Below are 25,330 nucleotides of genomic sequence, written 5' to 3' on the forward strand. Positions count from 1 at the left end.
CCCGGATCAGCCTCGGAAGAGGGCAGGTGAGTCATCCCGATGGCGAAATCGCCTCGCAGATCGAGTTCTTTCTTCATTACTGCTCCCGAAACCTTGGCGCAACGCGGCGCAGTTGACCCAAGCATGACTCATTATCCTAGACCTACGGCTGAAACTTCGGCTGCATGACTCAGCCCACGAACGAGACTCACGCATCGGTCGCGGTAAAAGCATTGCTATGAATTATCTCGTCAAGCCATTGGCTCACTTTGGTGGGATCGACGTCGCGGTGCGTGACAATCGCCGCCGTCCTCAGGGCGGAACCTGCCGTGCATATACTTTGCAGGAACAAGGTTAGCAAAGGCAAAGAAGACGACAGAGAACATCAGCCATGAGCTCATGGCGAACCTATGAGTTTCAAGATAGTTGCTCAGAGTCCCTTCGTTCGGCTTATTGTTAGCAGGAGCTGATCCTACTCGCAAGGCATGGAGCCGAGCAACTTTTCAAGACTCATCCAGGCTCACGACATTTGCATATCTCAGTTTGGGGCTCTTATTGTCCTTTCCGCTCTGCGGCGGATCAGAAATTGTGCGGCGCGGCGGCGCCCGAATCTTGACTTACGCGACGTTCCGGGTATGATCCCGGCAAAAATTTCGGAAAGCATGTCCAAGTTATGGACACTTGAAACCTCTAATAATCCATCAGATGTTATCAAGGAATGCCGTTTAGTTCAGTTAGCAGTATTACGTTTTATTGATCATATTATTCCATGCCAATGAAGATGGTTCTACGCTCTGTCTGAATACGTCACACGCTATTCTGTCTGTCTCTCGTAGGCTAAAAGTAGAATATATTACGCCTCGATCGTCACCCTCCAAGGGAAAGCTCGCTTCCCTATACAATAGAAGAGCGTCGGGAAGTAGTCATGATATCGCCATCGGACATCACGATCAAGCCCGAGCTGGGGAGCATCACATAAGGAATTTAATACAACGAATTTCATGGCATTCGCTAATTTCCCGGCATACAAGCGAGCAAGCGACGCTATCGTGTTCCGGAACCTTCTGCGGGTAGGTCTTGCTAGTTTGTGATCGAGGATCCACAATATACCGTTACTGATACAGATGATGATTCCGATCACTCGGCATTGCACCACGAAATCATAATCGGCGCCGAAGGAGAGATGAATGCTCCTTTTTCACGCCAATGTCTACCCATATTCCTATGTACAAATGAACGATTTCCTCGGAAACCCGAACGCCATCAGAGGATGCCTCAGTTTTCACTGTGGCTCTTCACAATGGGATTCCGGTTCGAGAGGATGATCGACCGGACAAGATATTTACAATCGCGGCACACGGGCAACACCGGTGCTTTGAGTTTTTCGCAAAGATCGCTTTTCGCGTCGTCGCTTTGACTCGGGGTCTTCGAGCCTCGGAGCTTTGCCCGAACCCGTAGAATCGAAGGCCTTTTCAAGAGTCCTTTCGAGATCGAGTCCTGCCACGATTTCTTCTTCTTCTCGGGATCGTCGGGCTCTGGCGTTACGGAATCCAGATCTGCCTCTTGGCACACTGTCGTCACGTTCGAGCCGTTGGTTCTCGAACTCAGGTTCGGGGACGAAGGCGCCGACCCACTGAAAGTTTTGAGTAAAGTGGATTTAGGAAGTGAATCCTTAAAGGCGTCCATACAAATAGGAAAGACTCCGCCGACGGACACACAGCGAGACATCTATTTGTATGAAGCAATGAGTCCGGCGGCGTTCCAATGCATGGCCTCAATGGTTCTACCTATGCCGTCTTCTGAAGCTTTCAAATGCGCCATCAATATTCAGTGGACCGCCAATAGAACGTACGATGTGGAGGTCAAGATCTGACAAAGACGATGCGGGAACGTCCGAATTTCATTGTTACTCAATCCAGACACAGCCGACAATCATTCAAATGCCACGAACCTTGTGAATGTCTGCACGGCGTTTTCAATCTCGTCCTTCTTCTTACGGTTCTTCTTTTCACGAAGTGGAACGTCTGGTGCACAGTCTTCTGGCGGTGTACTCGGCGACAACATGTACACAGGGATTCTGTCGAATCTGTCGACGAAAGAAAGAAAATCGATTGGAGGGGTGACAAATAGGTCATTCGATGATTAATTCTCTAGAGGTGTTGCCCTGGTTCGAACTTCGACCCGATCGGAAGTCGACTTGTCCTGGGCTATGAGTGACGGTGTAGCGCGATATTCAGGTTTGTGCCTATATCGGTGAGGAAGCTGATGATTTCCGACTCACCTGTGCGTGGGTATGTGCATCTTGGTGGAACACTTGTCGCAGACGCTTCGTTCGCAGAGGTGACACTTTATCGGCCTGCTAAAAAGAACATTGAATCTGCTCTTCCTACAGGTGAAGCACACCTTGCTTTTGGCCACGTCCTCGTACAGCTGAGGAGTCACCAATAAGGTCTCCAATTCAGCTTTCGTCATCACCGAGCGTATGTGAGCGACCTCCTCAAGAGTCAAAGAAAGGCACTCCAGCTGCTGGAACACAAGAATTCGATTCTCAGCGATTTCACCGGTTTCGATCGGGGCGAGCCCACTCCGCGGTGGTATGGCTGACCGATTCCGGAGGAACTCCCCCGGTTCTTTTCGAAATGCCTCCCGAGCTCCACCAGCACCATAATCGGATGTAAATATGCGATTGGGACTCGCTTATTATGAAACAGGCGGCGTGGGGATTTTCGAAAATAGATCGTTCAATGACCGTTGGTAATTCGATGCCCGCAGTCGAATATCCTCTTTTCCTCATCCTCCCGGGAGCCGATGCTTACCTTATTTACAATAGCGATTTTTCGGTTGTTCGCGGAATCTTTGGTGTCAGACGAAGTCTTCGTGTCTAGACAGACCTCGTGTCGAATACGGAGTGATTTCCTAAACGGATCGCTCCTAACCAGCTTTTCCTGATGTTCCGCATCGCACACATCGATCGAATGTCGTCGCCACAGCTTGCGGGTACGCGGAGGCACAGCAATCGACGAATCTGCAATTTGGGAAACGTCCCTTTCTGTCAGTCCTCAATTCCAGGGATTTGGAACCTCAGCTGCGGAAGGGAGGATTGTTCTCTTCGCGGTTCCTGATTCACATCTAGCTAGTGGATGACGGAGAATTCGTCGTGAGGGACTAGGGGACGTCGGTTTTCCTTCTTATTCTTTGGAGGCACGATTTTCCAGGAAATACTCCGAACTCCCAAGGGAAGAGATACCGAATTCCCAGCTCACTGACTCTATAGGCAAAGCCGCCAATATTCCAAGCATGCAAGGCGAGGGGTTTGAAATCTTTCGCTGCGTTAAAGACAAGTATATAGGTAAGACGTGACACAAATGACTGCGGCAGAATCCATTATTTTGAGGGATGATTGAAATTTCAAAGTGTATTGGCTGAATGCCCTGATTTCCAAGAAAGAAACCCTGGCAAAACAGGGGAGTTGCTTGTTGGGGCTCGAACAGAAAACATCGCTGAATGAATCGGAAAGCGCATTTCCAGGAGTCAGAACTGATGGTTTGCAGACAGGTATCAGGAACAAATCTCCGAATACAAGGCTACTTCGGGCGTAAGAGAACTTCTTCTGGGACTCTTCTGACATGGGGGACCGACAGAAGAAGAGACGCACACGAGACTACCACTTGGTTTTGTTTTCGGGAAGAACGCTTTTTGGCATTCGGCGTAATGGTTCCACCCGGCTGACTCATCCCCTACATTCTTACGAGAAGCAGTGAACAAGGGCAGCGGTATGGAGAGCTTGTTTATGTGCTTCGTGTCCATCATGCTTCGATAGTTGAGGGAATCCCAAAACCTATCCAAATGAAGGTGGAAATCCTCTTACCGCTTGTTTTGGCGATGCTCGGCCGCTGCCAGGACAGTCGTGAAGCACGGCGCTTGAGATTGGCTGGAAGACTCTGGTGCTCTGACAGCGGGCTCTGGTTGAGGAACTCGATTGATGGATGCTTCGTGAGCGAAGATCCCGATAGAACGCTTTCGCTGTCCTCCAGCTCGTCGTCCTGGAGGAATGAAGGAAAAATTAATATAACAGGACAAAATGAGCTTGACCAATGGCAAATCCGGTGCTGCGAAAGCGACCCTGACCCCATGACGAGCCCCGTTTCGCGACAACACCCAGAAGCTGTAGCTTGTGTTGATGCTGGACATAATCAGTCTCAGTGGCTTTCGTTCGAGTGTTTATTCTGAATTTTTAGTCAAAGCTTCTCATCACCGTTTCCGCGGACTTGCGATGGAACAACGCTTGAAGATCGCTGTGACACTTGATTCCGAATTGCTCCTTTCTTACCATACAAACTATTGAGCAAGTCGTTCTAAATAAATGCATTCGTGTGTAATGCTGTTTCGCAGATGGGGGAAGTTGTTTCCAACTTTTAACAAGCTGCAACTCCGGGCTGGTTACGTGAGAACGCTACATGACTCGGCCCTTGCGTAATTTTTAACCTAATGCCGTTCACGGATTCGGATAGCCACGATGATGGACCCGACCCGACCATTATCCTAGAAAATTGCCCGAGAGGAATTTGCATCGAATGGACTCGTTCAAGAGGCTCTCCGCCTCGTAGAGATTATGCATTCAGATTCCAAGGCAGAAACGGATCGAGAAACACCCTCTCTCAGGCGGACAGGAATTAATTTTCCGAAATTGGTGTCAGTATGAGCTAAGCACAGAATACCTCTCGGCTTTGACTCCTTGAGTCCCCAAAATCGGCACATATCTATCAAAACAAAAAACTCCGATGCAAGAACGAGATTCGCGTACCACGATACGGGTTAATGATTTTTCGAATTACGAATTCGATTTGGACGAGATCAGGGGGAAATCTGAGAGGAGGGAAAGGATCCCGGACGGAAAGTGACAATTTCTGACACCCCATCCAGAAGCCCGGGCCCGGAACATACGGGATACTTTATTCTGATTGAACGGGAGTTCGAGCTACCGATTCTAAATCAAACGAAACCAATGTTTTCCGAAGCAGAGGTGATCGTGTCAAGGAAGAAGGCTACGGGATCATAGCGAAGAAACCCGTGGAATGAAGGCTTGTATGCGCCCGTTTCCCGATCGCTACCGTCAGCGCTGATGCCCACGGTAATTCCGAAATGAACCCTCAAAATTTCTGAAGGTTCCTTTTCTAGAACGACGACAATTGCTTCGTGAGCCCGTGGACAATTGCGCGTCTGTCTCGACCTCTCGTCGAATTTCTCGGGACCGCACGGAAAGCTCCGACTCCAGAAGAGAATCCAGAGTCGCGCCGAATGCCACAGATCGACATGTGGGTTCGGCAAATAACCCTAGCACCACGTGATCACGACACTGCAAAGTTGAGAACGTGACTCGCCACGCGGAATGGCGGCGAGTGTTACAAAGTCCAGCAGTGTTTCTGTCCGTTCTCAGACGAAGTGAAAATCGGAACCTAAATCGCGGCTCGAATGTTGACCATCGTGAGAAGGGTCAGAGCTCAAGGAGCCCACGAACGGAGTGCCAAACCTTGCGAAATTCAATGGAAGAGCCGTGTGCCATCGAATAGTTGAAATTGAAGTCCTTACTAACCGAGAACATGAGGTCCACATGGATGAGTCTCCGTTGGCTGAAGTTCTGCGATTTACTCTGGAACGACGGTGAGCTCTCGTCGGAGTCATTCGTGTTTGTTGACGAGAGTGACAACCCTCCGCAAGTGTCGGATCCTGGAATTTTCAGAAGAGGAGTCAAGACTAAGTGCCGTAAAGATGGGAAAATCATGATCGCAGCAAGATCGCGGAATCTGTGGATTCACGCAGGAATGGTGGTCTTTGTTGATCCGTGTATGAGGAATGAGTCCAGATCCGCGATATTTCAAAAATGAGGTCGTGAGATGTCCACCGAAGCGTCAAACCGGCGAATTGGTTTCGCGGTAGGCAAGAAAAAACCTCCATCCCCGCTTCGTCGAGTTTTAGACCCTTTAGTTTGCTTTGAGCTTTTTCTCTCGTTTCTCGTTTCCCTTACTCCCGCCGCAGTCATCCGAATCCCCAGCAAGCACCGAGCATCAACCACTCAACTCGTCGTCGTCGCTGCTATTTGCTCCCACAATGCGAACGCGAAAAACTGAGCTCAGTGACCAGAACGAATTTCTTGACCGCGACCATAGAGTGACGAAACGCATGGAGAAAAAATACTTGACAGCAGCAATGTCCACTTGGTCGAGGATAATTCCGTTGATTAGTTTTTCGCCAAGAGAATCTGGCTCCCGGCTCCGGGAGCCGTAAGCCACGGCCCCGTTCTTCCATTCTAAATGAAGCATATCTGTTTGCACTGGAGAAAATTCAAAACCATCGAATTCGCGCCTGTACGCAACCGGTGAATCACAGCCGAGACATCCCTAGTTCACTCGAGCGTCCGAAGCACGTTGACAGAATTGTTCCGAAACGTTGACATGTTTCTCCTCTTTGCAAAAATCATTTTGCGGCAACCTGTACTCAGAAGAGCACAACCATGCGAGTTCAATGCATCGGAGACAACGGATTGGAACCCCGGATGATTGGACCTCGAAGAGGGTCATGAAAACGTCTGTCTCGCGGACAGATGAAATCCGCCTTATCATAATATTGACAGTGAGTTCCCGAGTCGCGCTCGGAACATTCACATCGATTTGAGCTAGAGAGTTATCACCCGGGAGTCCGCGACTACAATCTCATCGCCCTTACCCGACGGGATCATCGTTCATGTATGTGTACTCCGAGTCCTGTTTTCCGGCTGCCTCGCGGAAATATCATACAGCCTGGTAGGCTGGCTTCAACAACGCCGGGGAACGCGATGGATCATTAACGGTGTTCGATAGGCCGTCTTCGCAGACGGCTCTCAAGGTGATTTGAAGGACGTCGTTCGGGCGAAAAGGAGAACTCGTCGGTCGTTGTCGATGACGACGGCAGACGCTCCGTCTTGGTTCCATGGGAAAGACCGCTCGACTCAGTCTCAGTAGCGTTCAATCGAAGGTTTTAATCGTCGGCATCAAGGCACCCTATGCGCCTCTGGAGTTGTCGACACACCAAGTTCACATTCCGTTGGAAGATTCAAACGTATTGATTGAAATTTGCCTTCCATAGAGCGTCATCGCGACCTCAACCCACTCCATCTCGTTTTTTCACGCTCCTTGTTCTTCACGCAGCCTCTGAGATTCGAAGAGGCGCCCCCATAGCTATTTCGGAGTGTTGCAGAAAGCTTGGATTGACGAATCGCTGAGCCGCTATTCCGAAGGCGGGTCTGACAAGAGCCGTAGCACATGAAGGTCGGTGCCAAACGGCTCTTTCGCCTCTCGTTCTCGAATCTAGAATAAGAATCGGATACATTCCTCTGATTCATTCAGCGAACCGGATAGAGCAGTCCGGCGAGCGGGCGAACGAGCGAAGAAGCACACTGACTTTCTGTTCGAAATACTTCTCTTCCTTGTTCCTCCGCATTTCATATCAACGGAGAATTAACATATCGGTTGCTCGGCACAGTTCCGTTCGAGGCAGGATTTTTACCGGGTCCGATCAGAAAACCGGGCCCAGCTCTCGAGCAAAGCGAGCTCCCGTTTTGGAAGCGAAAGAACTTCATTTGGACCGTGTATTAGGCTGATGATGGAATATGGCGCAGATAGCCAAATGGAAATCGTCGTATTGTGAGAAAATCAGATGGTGAACGATTCTCGCTTTCGATGTGAACAGTTCAAAGATTAATGCGTCAGAAATGCATCTCGTAGCAAAAACACGCGGGATCAGAGTGACGGAATCGCGCGCCCACAAACAATAGGTGTCTTGACCCGGCATCGTTTTCCATTCGTCGGAGTCTCACGCGCTGATTCGTTTTTTGGCGTTTTATTGTGAGATCCGTTTTTCGATTATATCCTCGTCGTTAATTTTCGCTCGTTGATCCTCGTTCGTCAATGCTCCTCCCTGACATATGTATGTTCTAGCGCTATCCAGTTCATGGAAGAGAATTCTCGGCTCGTTTCGATTCGCGATCAGCAGCGTATTTCGATACCGCACTGGTTTTCTTCGCACACGGCGGCGACGTAAATGAGCTATGCCAACCCAAAGTGTTGAGCACTCGTGGCAGTATAAACGAGGAACCTTGATCATTCGACTTCGGAGCGATAGGGAAAAAACAAAGCAAGGCGACAACGTGTTCCGATCGTGTCGGTGAGCCAGTCCGCCATCTTTCTGATGGTCCAGAACTATGTCAGGTCGTAAGCGTCTGATCGTCGAGCATGCGTATTATACGTCGCGTCGTGAGCTGTTGACTCGGAGCTGCGTATCGACGGACGGCGGGGGTGCCCCGGATACGGGCGTCAGAAAACCTTCGGTATCGAGCAGGTGTTTTCATTCATATTAGGATTTCCCATCGAAAATGACCAGCTACTCGGAACGAAATCCGTTGACGTTGTAAGAAAGCTCCACAGCGACATAGACCAGAGAATCCGACCGCCTACGCGTAGAAGACTCTCCCTGAGTTTCCGAGAGGAACATATGAAAGACCGATGCGGCGTCTACGCGATGCGCAACGGAACGAATTGAAAATGGAATAGGAAGACAGCAGAACTCGTATCAAATCCCGACTCGAGGCCCGGTGCGATCACGGGGGAGCGCGAATTCTTCGGTGTCCACTTTTCCCGTTCGTTTCCGTCTCCGCAGGTCCCAACACCTCCTTCACCGATTGAACTTCCTCATTGGACTATGATCCGTACACTCGGATCCTCCCCGACGCTGACCCCTTTCTTTCTCAGCACAGCCCTCAGGTCTCCATAGAGGAGAAACTCGCCGAAGATTCAGGTCTCTCGGAGCATCGTCGCCATAGGCGAGACGTGACATCGTTTTCGGCCGTGCGGATCGAGGTCCGCTATCGTCCAGACGCCGAAACTATGACCCACGTTTAGCCTACGGCAGTCGGCAATTAGATGATGAGCCGAACTTCCGCACCGATGAGGAACCAGTTAGCGACACGGAAAACGTTCGTTGGTCACCAGATGTGCGCTGACAATGTGTCAACACACTCATTTGGTGACACTTGCTCCGAAACGTCACTTGGCACTTCTTCGGTCAGCCGACCGACCGTTCCTTCGTCGGACAGTCGCTCCGACTTCGCATTCTCGCTTCGTTTAGCCGGACGCTTACGGCTTTCGGAAAGATGTTAATTCAAACCAGTCGGTACGATCCGTCTTTCAACGAGGAATTCTGCAGCAGCGGCACAAGTCGTAGACGAAGAAAAAGCAGACCCTGCGACCGGATCACGTTTTGTGAAGGCCTACTGGGCCTCATCCATTGTTGACAACGTCCCCAGGCTCTAGTCAGTGTTTCCTTTTGGCCTCACTCTCATTCATTCGCGTAGTTTATTTTTTTTCAAACTTCGGTCCGGATGGTCTCCTGAAGGAACTCCGTCGACGGAAGTTGATTCCGCAGACGCGGAACATCACCTACTCGGGGTCGAGCGACGCGGATCAATTCAGGAAACGAGCACTTTGTTTTGACAAAGAAAAAATGAACGCGCGCGGAATCATCGGCCAAATCCGCTAACCGCGAGCGACATTGTTTCCGGGAATCCACATTTTTCCTCCTTACGGGAAGCACCTGCTTGACCACACTTCAAATTCCTCCTTTTACCGTTTTCCCAAGGTGAAAAACGGGTACTTCATCGTCGGCGCAACGACCGTTGAGGGAATGCTCCTGTTCCAACGGGTGGCGCTCCGCTTCTGCCTTGAATTCGAGCCGGGAGGCCGGATTAAGCGTGTGAAAATGAATTTAGCATGAGAAAGACCGTCAACGACCCATCCGCCGGTCTCGAATGTCGACGAAAAATATTGTTTTCCTGTGGCCCTCCGTTTATTCAAATGGATTCGTTTGCTGCTGTCTTTTCTCGTCACCGCAGCGTTCGATACGACTGTTAATCGTGGTACGAGGTCAGTCTTTCCCTTCCTCCCTCGTCCGCCCGACAGTTCGTCGTTGCTCGTGAGATCCTTCAGCACTTCTGGTGTCCTTCGTGTTTCTGTCACAAGCTCTTCAGACAGTGAGGATATTTGGACTGGTGTACATTCAAAAGAAGTCACTTAGTCGCCGGCTGAAAACACACGCTCGGCCAGCATTCCGTTATACAGAGAGGTGCGGGTTCTGGCGTGCGCTCCGCTTATTCCGGCCCGACAAACCGAATGGCATACCGGTGACACTGCCGCTGGCTCATCAAAGGACAGAGCCACCGGAGAAACGATTAAGTCATGCTTTACGGTATCTTTTTTTCTGCGACCATTGTTCCGAACTGGACTCCTTGGAATCCGAATTCCGGAATGAACGCGAACAACTCGGCCAGTTAGAAGTTCGCTGAGCTTCCAATTTCGTGTCAAGCGTGACGCGATGGACGCAGGTTTCTCCGGTGCCGCTTCGGAATTTCGAGGACGAAGCGAAGCAAGAAATGGAAATAGCTCGTCGTCCGACATGGAAGCTTGTTTAAATTTGGATTGTGCAACTGATGATGTCGCTGACACTGTGATAGAAGAGTACCATCGAAAACGGCGGTATTCCCAACTGATCAAGCTTCGGATGCGTTCGATCGCGCGGCTATGAAGGGCTACATATACATAGAAGAGCTTGCCGCGAAGATTCGACGTATCGACGGAGAGCTCCATAGATGCTTGTCAACGGAAGAAAACGAACAGGCACAAACGACGAATCGGCGGATCTTCAAGACGCATCAGGGTTAGGTAACTGTGGCCCCAAACCCGACGGCGACCGACGGTTCGACGGATCCAGCCGAGGGCCATGGATGACCCTACATTGTCGTTTGCGGCGCCGCCGTCGGCCGCCGCTTGGTCGGTCATTGCGCATTACGACGACGATGACGACGACCACCACCACCGGACCCGGTGCCGCTAGTACAGAGACAATGCATCGTCCGCTCGAGATCCGCAAATTCCATTAGTTCAAAACGAGCGCCGCGATGTATCATACCCGGCTGCAGGTTTGTGCTCTTACCCGGACGTTTAACATTTTTAACGCCACTTATGCATGAATCTACGCTCGGAAGATGTCAGTCTCGTTCAAATTTGGCTCGTTGAGAGTCGTTTGTCGACGTTTCCAAAAGCCAGTGACGCTTGCCCGTGCTTAAAATCAGTGACGACGAATCATTCATGCCGAAACAGTCGTTTTCGCTTGCCGTGAATGTTTTGTTTCGATCACGGGAGTTCTTGCTTTCTCGGCCACTGCGGGCGCATGTTGGCTTGTCGGGATCGCCGTTTGTGCTTTGTCTACTTCGGGCAAACTTCGCGCCATTCGAAGAGCGTATCGGCTCCGCGGAGGTTCAGGGTACGGCGTGAAGATGTTCACCGGTTCGAGACGACCCAGTCATATTTCAATTACGACTGGACCGAAGCGGCGGATCCTCTTCTCCGGAAGATATGAGGGAACTAGGTACTTGACCGAAAGAATCAGCCCCTGATTTTCGCCGGATACATTGGTCTGTCGGAATAGGAAACGGATCCGAGGCGAAAAGCTCCGATTGCAACGAGCGCCGTCGCTTTATTCCCAGCCTCCGTCATCTGCTCTTCGACCGCCAATCGATCGAGTTATACAAGCGGAATCTCACAGAAGGCACAGAGAAGATATACGGCATAACAACCCGGTTTCTGATGGCTTCGCGGATCATTTCCTCATTGGATCCGATGACTCCTCCGTACGACTTCATTCTATCATCATCTCTGATTGAAAGATCCTTCTAACGACAGTGTGTGAACCTGGAACTGACCCTTGTCTATCGGTTGATTCTTTCGCTGGAAGGAGCATTACAATGTCCGCATCTTGATCGCATCAATCCGGACAGCACTTGAACTGACTGTCGACGGACAAAAGTCGGCAAGCAATGACAGTCAGCGAAAACTCTCCCCCGATATCTAAATGAATATCGTTCTTTTTCCGAAGCATCACGGTTCGAGACGCACGTGATGATCGAGACCCCCAGTCGCAGAGTAATCAGTAATCACTCGTATCATCATGATATCGCAAGTTCGAACACGGAATTAACCAAATCGGCCACGGCCGTTGTAAAATCGTTTTCGAGCAGCTATTTACGAGATTTCCCGTTCGCGGAACGACGCTCATAAAACATTGTAGCGACATCGAGCAAACTCGTATGGAACTTCGAGCGAGCTGCAGGTGGAACAGAACCATTTGACCAGGTCGCGAGAAGAAAAAAACTGTGACGGATGATTTTGAGAGGTGCGATGCTGAATTGTGATGATGAATCACAGTGGCCAGAAGGTCAATTCAGATCGTTCAAAGTCGCCAGTTCTGCCGAGCAAAACGCGTATCAACGGCGATGGGGAAACTCCGAACGTGGGAATTCGTGAACTACCCTCATGGAGTCGCGTTATCAGCACGAGCCGCACCGAGACAATGCGCTGGTCGGATACAGGGGAGTTTCTGACGAAAAGCAACCATTTATTCAAGAACTGCAACGTCGATTACGGCATCCGACGTAACCACGAAAGCAGTAGCGGAGCTCTCTAGGCTTTTAATTATTCATCGGATGAATGACACTCGCTTCTTTCGTTCACTAGCTTAGACGGTCTGGAAGTCTATCATGCCGGCTAACTGAGAAAGGACAGCCAGTGAAGCTAAAAGGCGGAAAGATTTTACGAGAAACACTTTGGAATCCTTGAATAGATTCGCCGACCCTCTCATCGCGCCGTAACCTTCTGCAGCAATTACAAACGCGGGCTGCTCATAGCTGTTGTTCTTGATGTCGGACCGCTCGCGTCGAACCGTCGCCGTTGCTGCGGTTGTTGTCATTGCGGTTGTTGGTGGGTTATAACGGACGAGCTTAGCAGCGGCTAAGCTCATCCGGATCCTCCTCACGAATTGCATGCCGAATTATCGCGACGATGCGTAAGAATGAGCTTTTCGTCCGTTTTTCCCGGCCCAGTGGCGGGATGAGCTGATTCCTGCCTCAGTCGATATCCGCCCAGGATCTGAATCCCTCTCATTGTCGACAGTGAAACAAGCAGCGAATCGACCGGGCATCCACAAGGAGGAAAATCTATGACTAAGTCTTCGTGCCCAGGTACGTGAGAAGATTCCTCGATATGATTATTTGGGAGGAGTAACGGACTGTAGGCTTTGGAAATTATTGGGAGAGCTTCCAAAACGGCGAAACGACTCATCGGCGCGACGTAATTCTCCGCGATCGGCATTGTTTGAACAACCTCAGCGGAGAGGTGAGTGACTTCGAAGTCAATCGGGTTACAATGTCTGTCGTAATCTCGCTCGTACACTTGTACCGTTGACCCCGTCCCACCTGCCGGTCAAAAAAATCATGGGCTGTCTTAACTACGTTTAGCTGGCCGACGGCTCGGTCAAGTGCGGGGGACGATGAGCTGGCGTTGGCGCTCCTTTGGTCGCTTCTTCTTCTCATTTTCTTCGTGGACCGTCACTAGTAATCATACGGCACAGACCACGGGCACCACCAGATATTCCGGTGGCGGACAGCCCGAGGAATAAATGAATGCTCATGAACGGAGTCCGCTTGAAGCATGAGCCAGACCTTAGAGGAGTCCTAAAAGACAACCCACCCACCCTCAGGCTCTCCCGAAGAGACTGGGAAACAGTACGCCGACACGACACCACATCGTGGCGCAGCGTTCGTACCCACGTTCCGAATTTGGGTCTGTTCTACGCCAATTATTCCACACCTGTATCTCCTGTTGAGCCCACGCAGAAAATTCAGAAAACGGACATGTACTCGCTGACCAGCTCACATCGCGGCCCTGCGATCTAGTTCGGACTATTCAAAGATCTTGATCATTCCCCCGTTATTTTTTCTTTCTATCTATCTATCGAGAGGCGCCCACGGCCTGTCACTTTCTATTTTGTTTCCTACGCGCGGATTTTGAGGCTCGCTTCGGTGAATTCGACACTCCCTCTTCGGATCAGATAAAGTCTTATCGGAGCCGTCCCAGGACATGCATCTTGCTGGCTGCTTTTTTTTCTCCCTAAAGTCTCGATCGAATTTCCAAGGATTTCTAGCGAACCTGATATCCGGCTGACGGGGCAACCGTACGGAAATTCGTATAACGACCATGACAATATCCCTGGAGATATTCTTTCAGGGGTAAAGGCGTTCATTTCGTTCCGTCACAGAAGCAAAGGTACACCGAAGGATTCGTCCGCCAGAACCGATCGTTCATCCCACTCTTCGAACTGGTTAGTCTGCCGGTGGATAACCATAGAGGGAAATCCCGATAAAGGAAAGTGTCACAGAATTCCTCGTAAATACGTGAACTTATGGAGGAAATGCCGGGTAGCGAGAGCATTACCGCATCTTTCGAATCGATCGAGAAGCTACCTCGATTCTCCGATTTTTCAGTCTAAATAACACATGGATATCGCTGCCCATTCCCCTCTCGAGCACCCCGGTGAATTCTCCCTTGGCGGGGTGCAATCATTAAACTTCAGGTTTGAAAACATCTTCGCCAGGATTCCTGAACTCATCTGCAAGGACCTGTTCTCCCCGTCGCGTGAAATGAGATAGATCGCAAGATCGGAAAGATTTTCCGTGTAGCCGATCCACGGTTTCCCGTTGCCTCTCCGCTAAGCTTTCCAGTATCGTTCGATGCTCAGATTCGCGTCAGTATAGAACCCATTCACAGCCGGATAAAGATCCGTGGAACGATCCCATCTTCGAATCCATTGAAAGCGTACATTCACACGATGATCGAATAACGACCATTATCATGGTCGGATCATCGGTCTCTTCGGTCTGGATTGAGTATTTGCCGGAGCCAGTGCGACGGGAGCGACGGAGCTACAACCGTAATGAGATAGGCATGCCAGTATAAACGACGCGGAAGTGGATTCCGGTCAGATCCTATGCGACAGCGATGGATCACTCTGGAATTGTCCCGCCGCGATAATGGGCCCAGCACCAGAATCCCTACCGTTGGTCGAGCGGTATGGCAAAGCTCCCCAAGGAGTCGCTACGGCCAGCGCTGGGGGAATGTTCGAAGTTGAGAGAAGAGCGTTATAGAAATAGCTCGGAGTGCAAAAACTTCGACCAAGCATATTGAACAACAATCTTCAGCTGTTCACTCGAGCGGTCGTCGTCGTCGTCGAAGACGATGATGTAGTACCATCAGAGCTACACATGCCGCGTAATTCTGATCCCCGCAGTCTCGCAACGGTGTCGACTTCGACTTCGCAGAGACCGGCGCGGCTCCGCGGCAACGCTGCCAGCCAAAGGCCAATGAACCGAGCACAGTGTCTTTGGACCACAACCAGGTTACTCCTCTTCCCGAGTGGCAACCCTGGGCTCAGACACCGCTTCTTTTCCTTCCTCTTTTTCCAAAGCCAGAGAAGCTGTAGAGCTATTGAACGAAGCTTACGGATGGAGGGGTCTTCGGACGAACCGGCACGCGGTCTAATAGATGGACAGAAAGATGATGCTTGTGGCGTGTGCGAGAGCACGACCATTGTGGCTTTTTCCAGGGCATTGCTCCGATCGATGGATGGATGGCAGGATCGATCGGGCGGGCGGGCGGCCGGTCGGTCGAAGCAGTGGAAGAGCGCAGCATCCTTCAATTGATGCCACTCGACACGCGCGCAGAGGCCGTTGTGCCGCTTTTGTCATTATGAGTGCTCGTACTCTCTTGAAGAACCACCTGCTTTCGGTTTAATTTAACATGATGCGCGAATCTTGAATCTCGACACGCGCTCACGCATAGAGCGCTCCGCGTCTTCCAGAGAGCTTCGAATCAAATGCTTCTTCCACGCTTAATAATTCATACAATTAAATCTTGACGAGTTTTTCTTCAAGATGCTCTTTCATGGCGACGGCATACCGGTGGCGGATGCGCTGCCTGCGTCGCTTGAAGGCGTGACGGCAAACGCGCGTTTTCAAAATTAATCAATTTGATTGACTTGAATTAATGGTCAGCAAGAGTCTCTCCGCATAGTTCGTTGCTCGAGGCAAACAGGGCACAACGAACTTCTATTCAAGCGTTCCTCGCTTGCGCCACGTTGAGCAACTCGCTCAAACTTCCAGTCGGACCGAGGAGAGGAACGGGCATCTCCCGATCTTCGAACCGAACGACTGACTGAGTGACCGAGACCGGGAGCTACCTAAAGCCCTTGACGAGCTGACGCTGCAACTTTTTCACGAGCGCTTTCGCTTCAATTACTCTACTGATTTCCGTTGTTCTCGGCGTTCCTCATATATTTTCCGGCGCGAAAATCAACGATTGAGCTGGCGGTCGGCATCACATCATAATCTGAATCATGTCTCTTCCAGGGCCAGTGATTGGGCGATATTGACCCGAAACGTTGATAACCGTATTCGGCATCAGATCTCTCAGGAAACTGGATCTGAATGCGTTTTAAGCTTCAACAGTTTATTGTCATTACAGCGGGCCGCGGTGACAAACTCGGTGTGAGCAGACAAAAATCGACGTTGTTCCGCGCCGTGAGACCCCGGACGATCACGCACTGCACGTGGTGGGGCTCAATATACGAGAACCGACACTTTCATCGGTTCAGGTAGAGTCAATAAGGGGCATAATAGGTCGCGATAAATTTTCCGGTCACTGACTCGGTCGGCCGCCAACCGGGGCTCGTAGTTTCGAAACTTGTCGATGCTCAGGAGGAAAATTCAGCGAACCCTTTCCTGCGACGAGAGAAGCAACGGGAAAAAAAATCGGAGCTTTCGGACGAAATCACGAGTACTTCACATGGGGAATTCGTCAACGACAACGAAGGCTACGACACGGAGACGAAAGAGAACAACATTCTCAAAGTTTGTGCATGAGAAAACGGTGGCCTGGTTCTTCTCGAGCCCTCAGAACACAGTCTCGCGTGACACAGAGTTCTGTTTGAAGTTTTTTAACGAAAAACCGAGAAAATATGAGTGCGTGTCCAACACAAAAAATCTCGGACTCATTTACATGGCCGAGTGGAAGCCGTTTTCGAATACCGAGTCTCTCGCGCACAAGTGAAGAAGAGAATGGCCGTTCTGCAATGCGTCGTCTTCTCGGGATGATGGCTCTGAGTAGCAACCTCACGAATCGCGGAATCGCCGCCGCGCCATCGGTGTAGCAGCAGAACGGCGGACATTGTTTCTTGGCTCCGCGCAATTTGCTTCGGAAACGAATGGCATCAATATCCATCGTAATGCTATTAAGCGCCAGCACCTGAGAGCGCTATTGATGTGGTCCGCCAGCGCTTTGCGGTTACGACTCGGTGTTCAGGTCGTCGTCGCTGCCGACGACCGCAACTCACTCGGCTGCTCTCCTCGATCCGGTGCGAATCGTTCCGGCAGTACCCCGACTTCGTCTTTTATCCATATGTCCGGTCTTCATTCGGGAGACGGAGGGAGGGGGGGCAAAGGCTCATCCAGAGCGAGAAGGGGAAGGGGGTATCGAGGGGGAAAAAAAGTTCAAACAATCAACGAACTTTACCTGAGAAAGCTGGACTGTAGCACGCGGTTTCCTCTATGCCTTCGCCGAGGTCTTCCAGATCATCGAAGTTCACGTCGATGTCTGAATCGACCTCGTCATGCTTCTCTAGCATGAGCCCACTGTCGAAGTATCCATTCGGTTTCAGCACCGTCTTGGAGCCTCGTTTTTTCGAGGCTTTCACTTCTCTCACTACATGATTGTTGTTGTTGTTGCTGCTGCTGTTGTTGCGGGAGTTTTTCGATTTCACCAAAAAGTTCTGATTCTGCGGGGTCTCGATTAAAACGGACACGTGCTTCAGCTTCATGTTGACGCCTTGTCTGATCGTATCGTTGTCGGAACAGATGCGCTGACGACGATCGGCTTCGCTATCCGACGGGGAATTTAAACCGCTCACATGCTCTAGAGTAGAAAATACAGTGCGCGTAAGTTCGACTGCTGTGTTATGTTGAGAGAGCTCGGTTACTATGGTGACCAAGGCTGGCTACGTTCGGAACCGCAGGGCTCATCAAGGCTCTCAACTTCAACGGAAGGCTACGAACTCGTTAATGAGTACGAATCAATGTCGCGGGAGTCAGACTCCAAATTCCCTGGCGCAGACGAAATGCAGACTGGTCATCCGTGAGGACCCTCAAGAGCAACATTCGTCGAAATCGGAAGAGTTCCGAGGGAAGATATCGGGACCTATGGCTCAAGAGCAGGTTCAATCGTAGGGAACCTGGTGTGTGGGTCCCAGAGAAAAGAAAAGGGGAAGAGACAGAAAAAGAGCGAACGTGAGGACTCGAAAGATTTATCCACCGCCGGAAGGAACAAGACAACTGAGACGAAGAATTCGCCATTTGTGGCATCGGCGACGCGCCAGAAATCGGCCGAGCCGCGCTGTCGAGACGAATCCAAGGCTCGACGAGTTTCTTCAACAACGGCAAAGTTTCAGCACAGTCTGAATACGATCTTATGGATAGAGCGGCTTTCGCCGCCAAAAAAAATCGAACCTGCTCCAGAACCGTGTCGTCCCTCGATAGCCAAGAGCATTGGAACGGCGACGGAATGACTCGTTTCCTATGATTTCCGACTCATCACAGGAGCTTCAAATTCACTCTTTCGCCGTGTTGCTCATTATTGATCCTCACGTATCGAACTCCGTGTTCTTTTCATAGAGAGGTTGGGCTGATCGTCGGAACAGTCGTTCCGATGCTCGGATTCCAGAATAGCAGGCAGCGCTCTGATCTCGGCATTCGTCTCGGCGATTTATGTAACCTAATCACAATGAGACTCCATTCGGATGAGCGTCTCTTTTTGGGCAATGCTGAGCCGAAAGACATCATGCGACAGGTGATCGACACGCTGCAGGGAACGTATGCAAAACACGGAGCATTGTATTCGCTGTCAGAGCGAACGTCGTGCGCGCACTTCACCACCCTATGTACATCCGCATCGGTCACGTCACGCACTCACCATGGTGTCACGCACGATCAACACTCATTGAAGTTTTAGTGACGATTTTCTTTCGATTTTCTCTGCCTCGCAGCGGAAATCTACGGAGATATGTCCGAAATATCCGGCGTAGACGATGCTGCCCAACCTTGCTCAACGCTTTCTGAACACATAGAGAAGACGTTGTGCGACGATGGCTCACAGCTCGCACGCCGGTGGAGAGGGAATCCGTATGAGGAGGAGATGTCGGACCGACCGCAGTTTTTTGAGTCGAGAGGAACAAACGCCACCAGCCGTCGAGCTGACTGACTGACTGACAAACTGGCTGGCTGGCTTACTAGCAGCTATCCCTAGCTAGGGTCGACCCTTGGCCACTTTTATTGTTTGTGAAAGTCGATTTGCGCTCATGTGCGCATTGTCACAGCCGGAGGCACGAGACCCGAACCGAAGACTGCTGGAATCGGCTCTCGGCAAAATGAGACCCTTGAATTTCCGGATGAAAACTCAATTCCTTCCGACCAAGGACCCGAATACGTACGATCTCCTTTGGAGCTCCTAATCGATTCGTCGTGGCAGCCTCGCTGTCACATTCACCGCTCGTTCCATGCTTTGGCTTTTCAAGGGGGGGGGGGGGAGCGTGGGGAGGATTTGCGGAAGGACCTTCCGATGGAACTTTCAAAACGGAAGTCCGCTGATTATACGATTTTGCTTTCAAAACTGCTGGAGTCACGACCCGAGCGGAGGAGAATAAGCAGAAAGCGGTGCGACGCTCGAGCTCCATACCCTCCTGTACGAAGGCAAACACAATAAACCCCGTTCCCATCGTATGTTCGACGAGACTATCACGGATACTACGACAGAGCTGTTCATTTTCTCGTCCCTTAAGTTCCACGGTCTGACGATGAAGACGTACTTCTCGGAGCTATTCTAGGTTTTCTGCTCGCATGAACTTCCCAGTGAAAACGATTTCACTCTGCTTTCCGCAGCATTTCAATCCCAGGCATAGAACACATGACCGAGACGATGATACCTACATACACCCTGTGGACGGTTAGCTGGTTTTACGTATAGGGTGACCTGAGAGAATATGGGTCATGCTGCCTACCTATAATCGCGCATGGGCAGATGAATATTTGCCGCAGAAAACATTCAGACACGCGCATTGGGAACAGATAAGAGGCTGTATAATATTGATAATTTGCAATTAATAATATAATATTAGACCCGATAGATCGCTTCGCCTCGGTTCATTCGGAAAGCGGATATTTAATTTCTTTCCGATGGATAACACCGTCGGAATATCGGCGAAAACCGCGATAGGTGACATTCGCTCGATCGTGAGACAATGTCAGTTCGTCTCACTCTTAGCGAGTCGAAACGCACTGCAAGTAGGTACCTTTGTCCCACGGCCATGACGTTTCTCTCGTGTTTTCTGTCGGAATAGGAAGGCGCGGAACAATGGAGTAGGAGGAATGGTTCCGTCGAGCTCTTTGAAATAAGTCGTCATTCCTGGTAAACTAGATTTTTCGGAGAGTTACAAATAATGATCCTGAACGGAGAGTTTCTCGAACGCGTGCGATCGAACAGCCAATTCCGATTCTCAGTCAGTCAAATCGGAATCCGATAGAGGAATATCTCAAACATTCCGTTAATCGGAGCACCGCGAGGAATAATTTTGACGGAAATTCTAGTCCCGACCGCAGTTGCCTGTCCAACATTATCTGGAGCTTGACTCAAGCAAATTTCGTCATGGGTATATGCGCTTCGTGACTGAAGAACGATTCTAGGGAATGAATAGAATGAATCTCCCAGGCGAGTCCATGGGGTGCTTGGAGTCCGTAGCTCGTCCACATGACCGTTGGCGACTGAAATGACCGAAAGTCTGACCGGGAAAAGCACCTGTTCACTGTCGGGTTCCGTGAGTATTCGGACGAGGCCCTGACCTCGGCGACCGAGGCAAACGAACGTACGTTCGTTCGTTCGGAGAATCGTTGGTGTGCTGCCGACTCCGTAAAAAGTCTCCGAACAATGAATTTCTACGGCCGATTCCTTAGTGGAAAACGCATTCCTCTCGAAACAATTCAAAGGAAAGTGTCTTGGTGGGTCCACAGTGGCTCCCTCAACGTGGACGACTTCATGTGAAAGTTGGAGCATCGGTCACGTGCTGGATTTTCGAGTCACCAATGATCGCGGTGAGCTTCCAAAGATAATTGAAGGCGAAGTCGTGGTAACCGGAGACTTTTGTCAATTCATCTGGTTGCGTCACTTAGACCGCATGGCCCCCGGTCGAATTATTTCCGCCAAGCTGATTAACCAAGTGATCTGGAATCACTTCTCGGCATCGCCCGTTCACCAATATGGAAAGTCGTAAAATATTCGATCGGCGAGATACTGTTGAAGGCCGACGGCACAAGTTGAATTACCCAGATATTTCAGCTCGAAACTTATCTGAAAGTGCGCTCGCGGCACCCTCGACATGCCTCGATACCGGATCACATCGGACGAATCCCTTGTACTCAGGAGCCAGTCGATACGGTCGTCCGCTACTCTCAGGCTGCCAGACCTGGTACCCCGTCGTATCTCGCTGACTGAGTATTTCGTTCCTTACTTAGATCGAATGAAGACTTCGAATTTACATTGGTCAGAAAGCGGCTATCACTTCCAATCATTGTATTCGGCGTCGGCGTTTTCTCGCCATCAGAGCGAAGCATCGGAACGGGGAAAAAACGCCGATTTCATTCAGCGAGCCTCGTCAGTTTCGAGAAGCTTTGCCAACAAAACGATATTTCACTGCGGTTTTGCAAGAGATCGGATTCCGTTGGAGCTTCGCTAAAAAACAGAGCTGTTGCTATCTGGCTAATAAATCGATGATTTGCAATATGGTCTCTCTCGAGTCACGGTGTGAGAAACACAACAACAAAAAACTCGTATTCGGGAAGAGATCGCTATTTCCATCGAAAGACATTCAATCACAGTGTTCATTGTTCGCGGAGATTGAAGGACTCTGCAAGCTTTCTGTCATACAGGGCGAGTCTCGGGGATCGATTGAGAGCAGATGATTAACTTCACTCTCATCTTGATCCGGTCCGAATGAGTCTGAATCGAAGTCTCAGATTTGACAATCGCTCGAGCGAAGACACGTGTCGCCGAACATGTGTTCAGATCGTTTCGAGGAAGCGAGCAGGTCAAACGAAAGTGCTCGGCGAACGCCGGCGCCGTCGTCATGACGTCCATGATCGCGAGCTAGTGTGTTCCGACAGTCGCTGAACGCTGCCGAGTGATTTCGCCCGATTATACACGGGTGTTCGACTTGTCAAACAAAAGTTTTCCGAATCTCTTCCCGCCACTACCAAGCCAAGGCCGCAACAGAAAATATGTTTTCGATGCAGGGCACTCCCGCGTAACGGGTGGACCCGCCATTTTATCTTCGTCTCACAACCTGCGTGGCGGATAACGCCAACCACAAGGGAGCGGTCGTCGTGAAACACAATGCAAACTCAAGAGCGCTTACACTAGGTGACAGCCAGTTAGACTGTCGGACGAGCTGACGCATAGAGAGCTCATGACCGAAAACCGAAAACAGTCGATATAGGCCTACGGACTGAGGCGGGGTGCAGCCAAAGTAGGATTGAAATTGCGGCGAGGCATACTCTTCCCGGCAATCAACACGTACCGTGGTTTAGCGAGCCGTGCTCACCTTCGGATTCAAGCGGACGTAAGCACGCCAACAACGTTCGCCAACGTCGAGAATCGGAAGCTGACGACGCGTTTCGATTAAAAGAAGCGTGACAACCTCGATGGCTCCGGAACTCACTCAAGATGTAAGTGAACCCCGTTTACGAAGGGTCCGAGTCATCTCGCTGATGAGCTCGTCTCGTGCGGAGGGGAAAAACATGTGCGAGGGGCTTGGCTCTCGAAGTTTACGATTATCTTGCCAATGACCTCACCGGGCCATGCATACGACAAGAGCCCAATGGATGCCCCCGAGGATCTGCGTTTTCTCTCTCACCAGCGAGAACAGTCTCCGAGTCCCGGTTCCCTAGCCTCTGACCATGACGACTTCCAGAGTCATCCGGGCTCGAGAGTTGGCATCCGTTCATCACCACCATTCGCGCTTGTCGAGAGCGATAAATTCTCACGAAGAAGTTCCTACATGCGCGCGAGCGAGCAATGAAGGATTCATCTGCTGGAGCCGTTTTCTCTCTTGATGCTCCTGCTCGATGAGAATCGGGACAATTCGCCCGTTGCTTGTCTGGGAGTGTCTTCCCGGGCAAACACAATCGGAACATGGTCATTATGGTAAAACAACAGAGCTCCACCTGACGCCGCCGGCGCTGTCGGTAGTCTTCGAGCTGATGCCCAGCATGGCCAAATAATATGACTCCTCTGATGGTTGCGATTACAGCGCTAACTACCGCGCCTTCCCGACCGCGTTGAGAATAGGTAATGCTTCCCGGTATAAAGACCATCGATCGATACGATTGCCATGCAGCCGTCCCTTTTCCAAAAAAAACGTCGGAGTCGGAGAGAGCCCCTTATGGCTTCATTTTATGGTAAGCGGTTTAGACTAAGGCTTTCTGAGCTCCATAGCCGGAAAATGGAACGTTCGGACGCAGATGGTAGCTAGGCAAAAAAGTATCATGCCTCCCTCGTGTCAGAGGCCATCCGGAAGGTCGCCGCGCTATGAAATGGAGCCTCGGTCGCTAGCTTGCTGACCGCATCATGAATGCACCTATGGACAGACAGTTTAGAGAAAGAATAGGGTGTTCGACTTGTCGTCGATGTCAACCTGTTATCAAGCCGTTTTTTTTCAGGAGAAACCTTCGTCATTCCAGCTATCTTGTTCGGATTCACCTTCCGGAGGAGGATCCCCTCCGGGAACAACTCATTCAGCTTTCGGTCGCCGCACCGGAAGGGTGGCCGGCCGGCAAGCCGAGTTGCGAATACAAACTTTTATCGACAGGTGCTCGAGAGGATCGCTTAGCAATATTTTAGTGGATTGCCACGACGCGGACTCGTACCGGAGTCCCTTAGATTCATCCTGTAGGCTGATCGAATGGACCGAACGAAGCCAGCAGTATAGTCGGAGCCTCACGGACGTTAATGAGCAGGAGAAAATTCGGCACCGCCAACAATCGAATACCAAGTCTGTGATAAAATTGCGCGAGTTCGATCCACTCGACACTCATTGAGAATTCAATCGACTGAGACGAGCGGGAACTCCTGACTTCTGTAGCTGCGGTAGAGACGAATCGCTGCGAAGGATTTTGACGTGAAGCCGACTACCCTCACGCGGGCCAGACCCATTCCTTTCTCAGGAAATATAAAAAAAATGCTAAATAATCCTTTCATGTCGAAGGAAGCGATTTTTCTGCTACCGTCGCAGCCGTCGCAACGACCCGACGACCCTTGGGACGGTCGGTTGTTCTGATTTGCCAAGAAGTCTCCTCTAGAAAGGAAGAAAGAAACAGCTTCCAGAGGGCCGGGGCCAAGGTTTCAAGCTAAAACCACCAATCAGTGCAGCTCAAGAAACAAAAATCATCCTATTCTCATTTCATAAGCTCTTTCATAGCACACGCGGCACAACACAAAGCGTCCTGCATCATTCGCTAGCCGGCTCCCAGCCTTTGATAGCAAAGTCTTATGAGAGCGAATGACACTACGTGTCGGAGCCGCTCCTCGCTTGTGTAGTCTTGCAGATAACACGAATAGGAGCGATAGCATCAGACAACAATTCCATGAAGCCCTGTGATGAGCACTGAATTTACCGAATGAGAAGAGCGCTACGTGTTGAGACTAGCGTATGGGGAGTGTTACAAAGCCCGACAGAAAGGGGTGGTCCACGTGAGCAAAAATCGTGTCACTTGACGAGGTTGGAGGTTGAGCCGAACGTCTGGAAACTACAAGAGAGTTGCGAATCGGGGCTCCTCGCAAAGGTTAGGCGCTTCAAGCTTCGACGATATAACTACTATCTTCTTTTGCCCCGATATCCTGAGCCCCATACGGATCCTAGTCTCTCGCAGCCTCCACTCTCAGACTTCTATCCCTACTCGGTGTCGCGGCTCTCAAGGCACCGAGTGCAGAGCCCGAACGCCCCTGTTCAGTGCTGCCATTCTGCTGTGCCACTGGCGCAAGTCGTTGCACTCTGGGAACATCCATGCGTGACCGTCTACGCAGTCTGTTCCGACAGAAAATATTAGAATATCAGTCGATGCCCTTACAGAGGCACCCTAGCCTGCCCGAAAACAGAATCACGTGCATAGACTACTGATTGTGAGTTACACTCCGGGCTTACTCGCCCCTGAATCCTCTTCACTGATGCATCTGGAAGAATGGGCTGGCCAGGCTAGTTACGCGGCTCCGCCGAATATTCCGGGAACCCACACTGACGACGTTTCCGCTGCTTGCTCGAAGTCGATTTTGATTCAGATAGC

The 25,330-nt window shown here is 50.7% G+C and overlaps 1 protein-coding gene across 1 annotated transcript in view; it reads right to left on the reverse strand.

Moving 5' to 3' along the window:
• Window positions 1-1,086: 1,086 nt before the first annotated feature.
• The window catches only part of spir (spire type actin nucleation factor), a 105,924-nt gene continuing 81,680 nt past the window's right edge, over window positions 1,087-25,330 (reverse strand). Inside the window, exons 9-14 of the mRNA XM_029111500.1 lie at window positions 5,573-5,706; window positions 3,848-4,022; window positions 2,796-3,004; window positions 2,261-2,505; window positions 1,931-2,065; window positions 1,087-1,612 (exon numbers count right to left, since the gene is read on the reverse strand). Coding sequence (XP_028967333.1) covers window positions 1,255-1,612; window positions 1,931-2,065; window positions 2,261-2,505; window positions 2,796-3,004; window positions 3,848-4,022; window positions 5,573-5,706 — 1,256 coding nt within the window. The 3' untranslated portion in view covers window positions 1,087-1,254. The remainder of the gene's footprint in view (window positions 1,613-1,930; window positions 2,066-2,260; window positions 2,506-2,795; window positions 3,005-3,847; window positions 4,023-5,572; window positions 5,707-25,330) is intronic.

This window comes from Galendromus occidentalis, unplaced genomic scaffold (assembly GCF_000255335.2).
Source record: "Galendromus occidentalis unplaced genomic scaffold, Mocc_1.1 scf7180000077446, whole genome shotgun sequence".
Taxonomy (NCBI): Eukaryota; Metazoa; Arthropoda; class Arachnida; order Mesostigmata; family Phytoseiidae; genus Galendromus; species Galendromus occidentalis.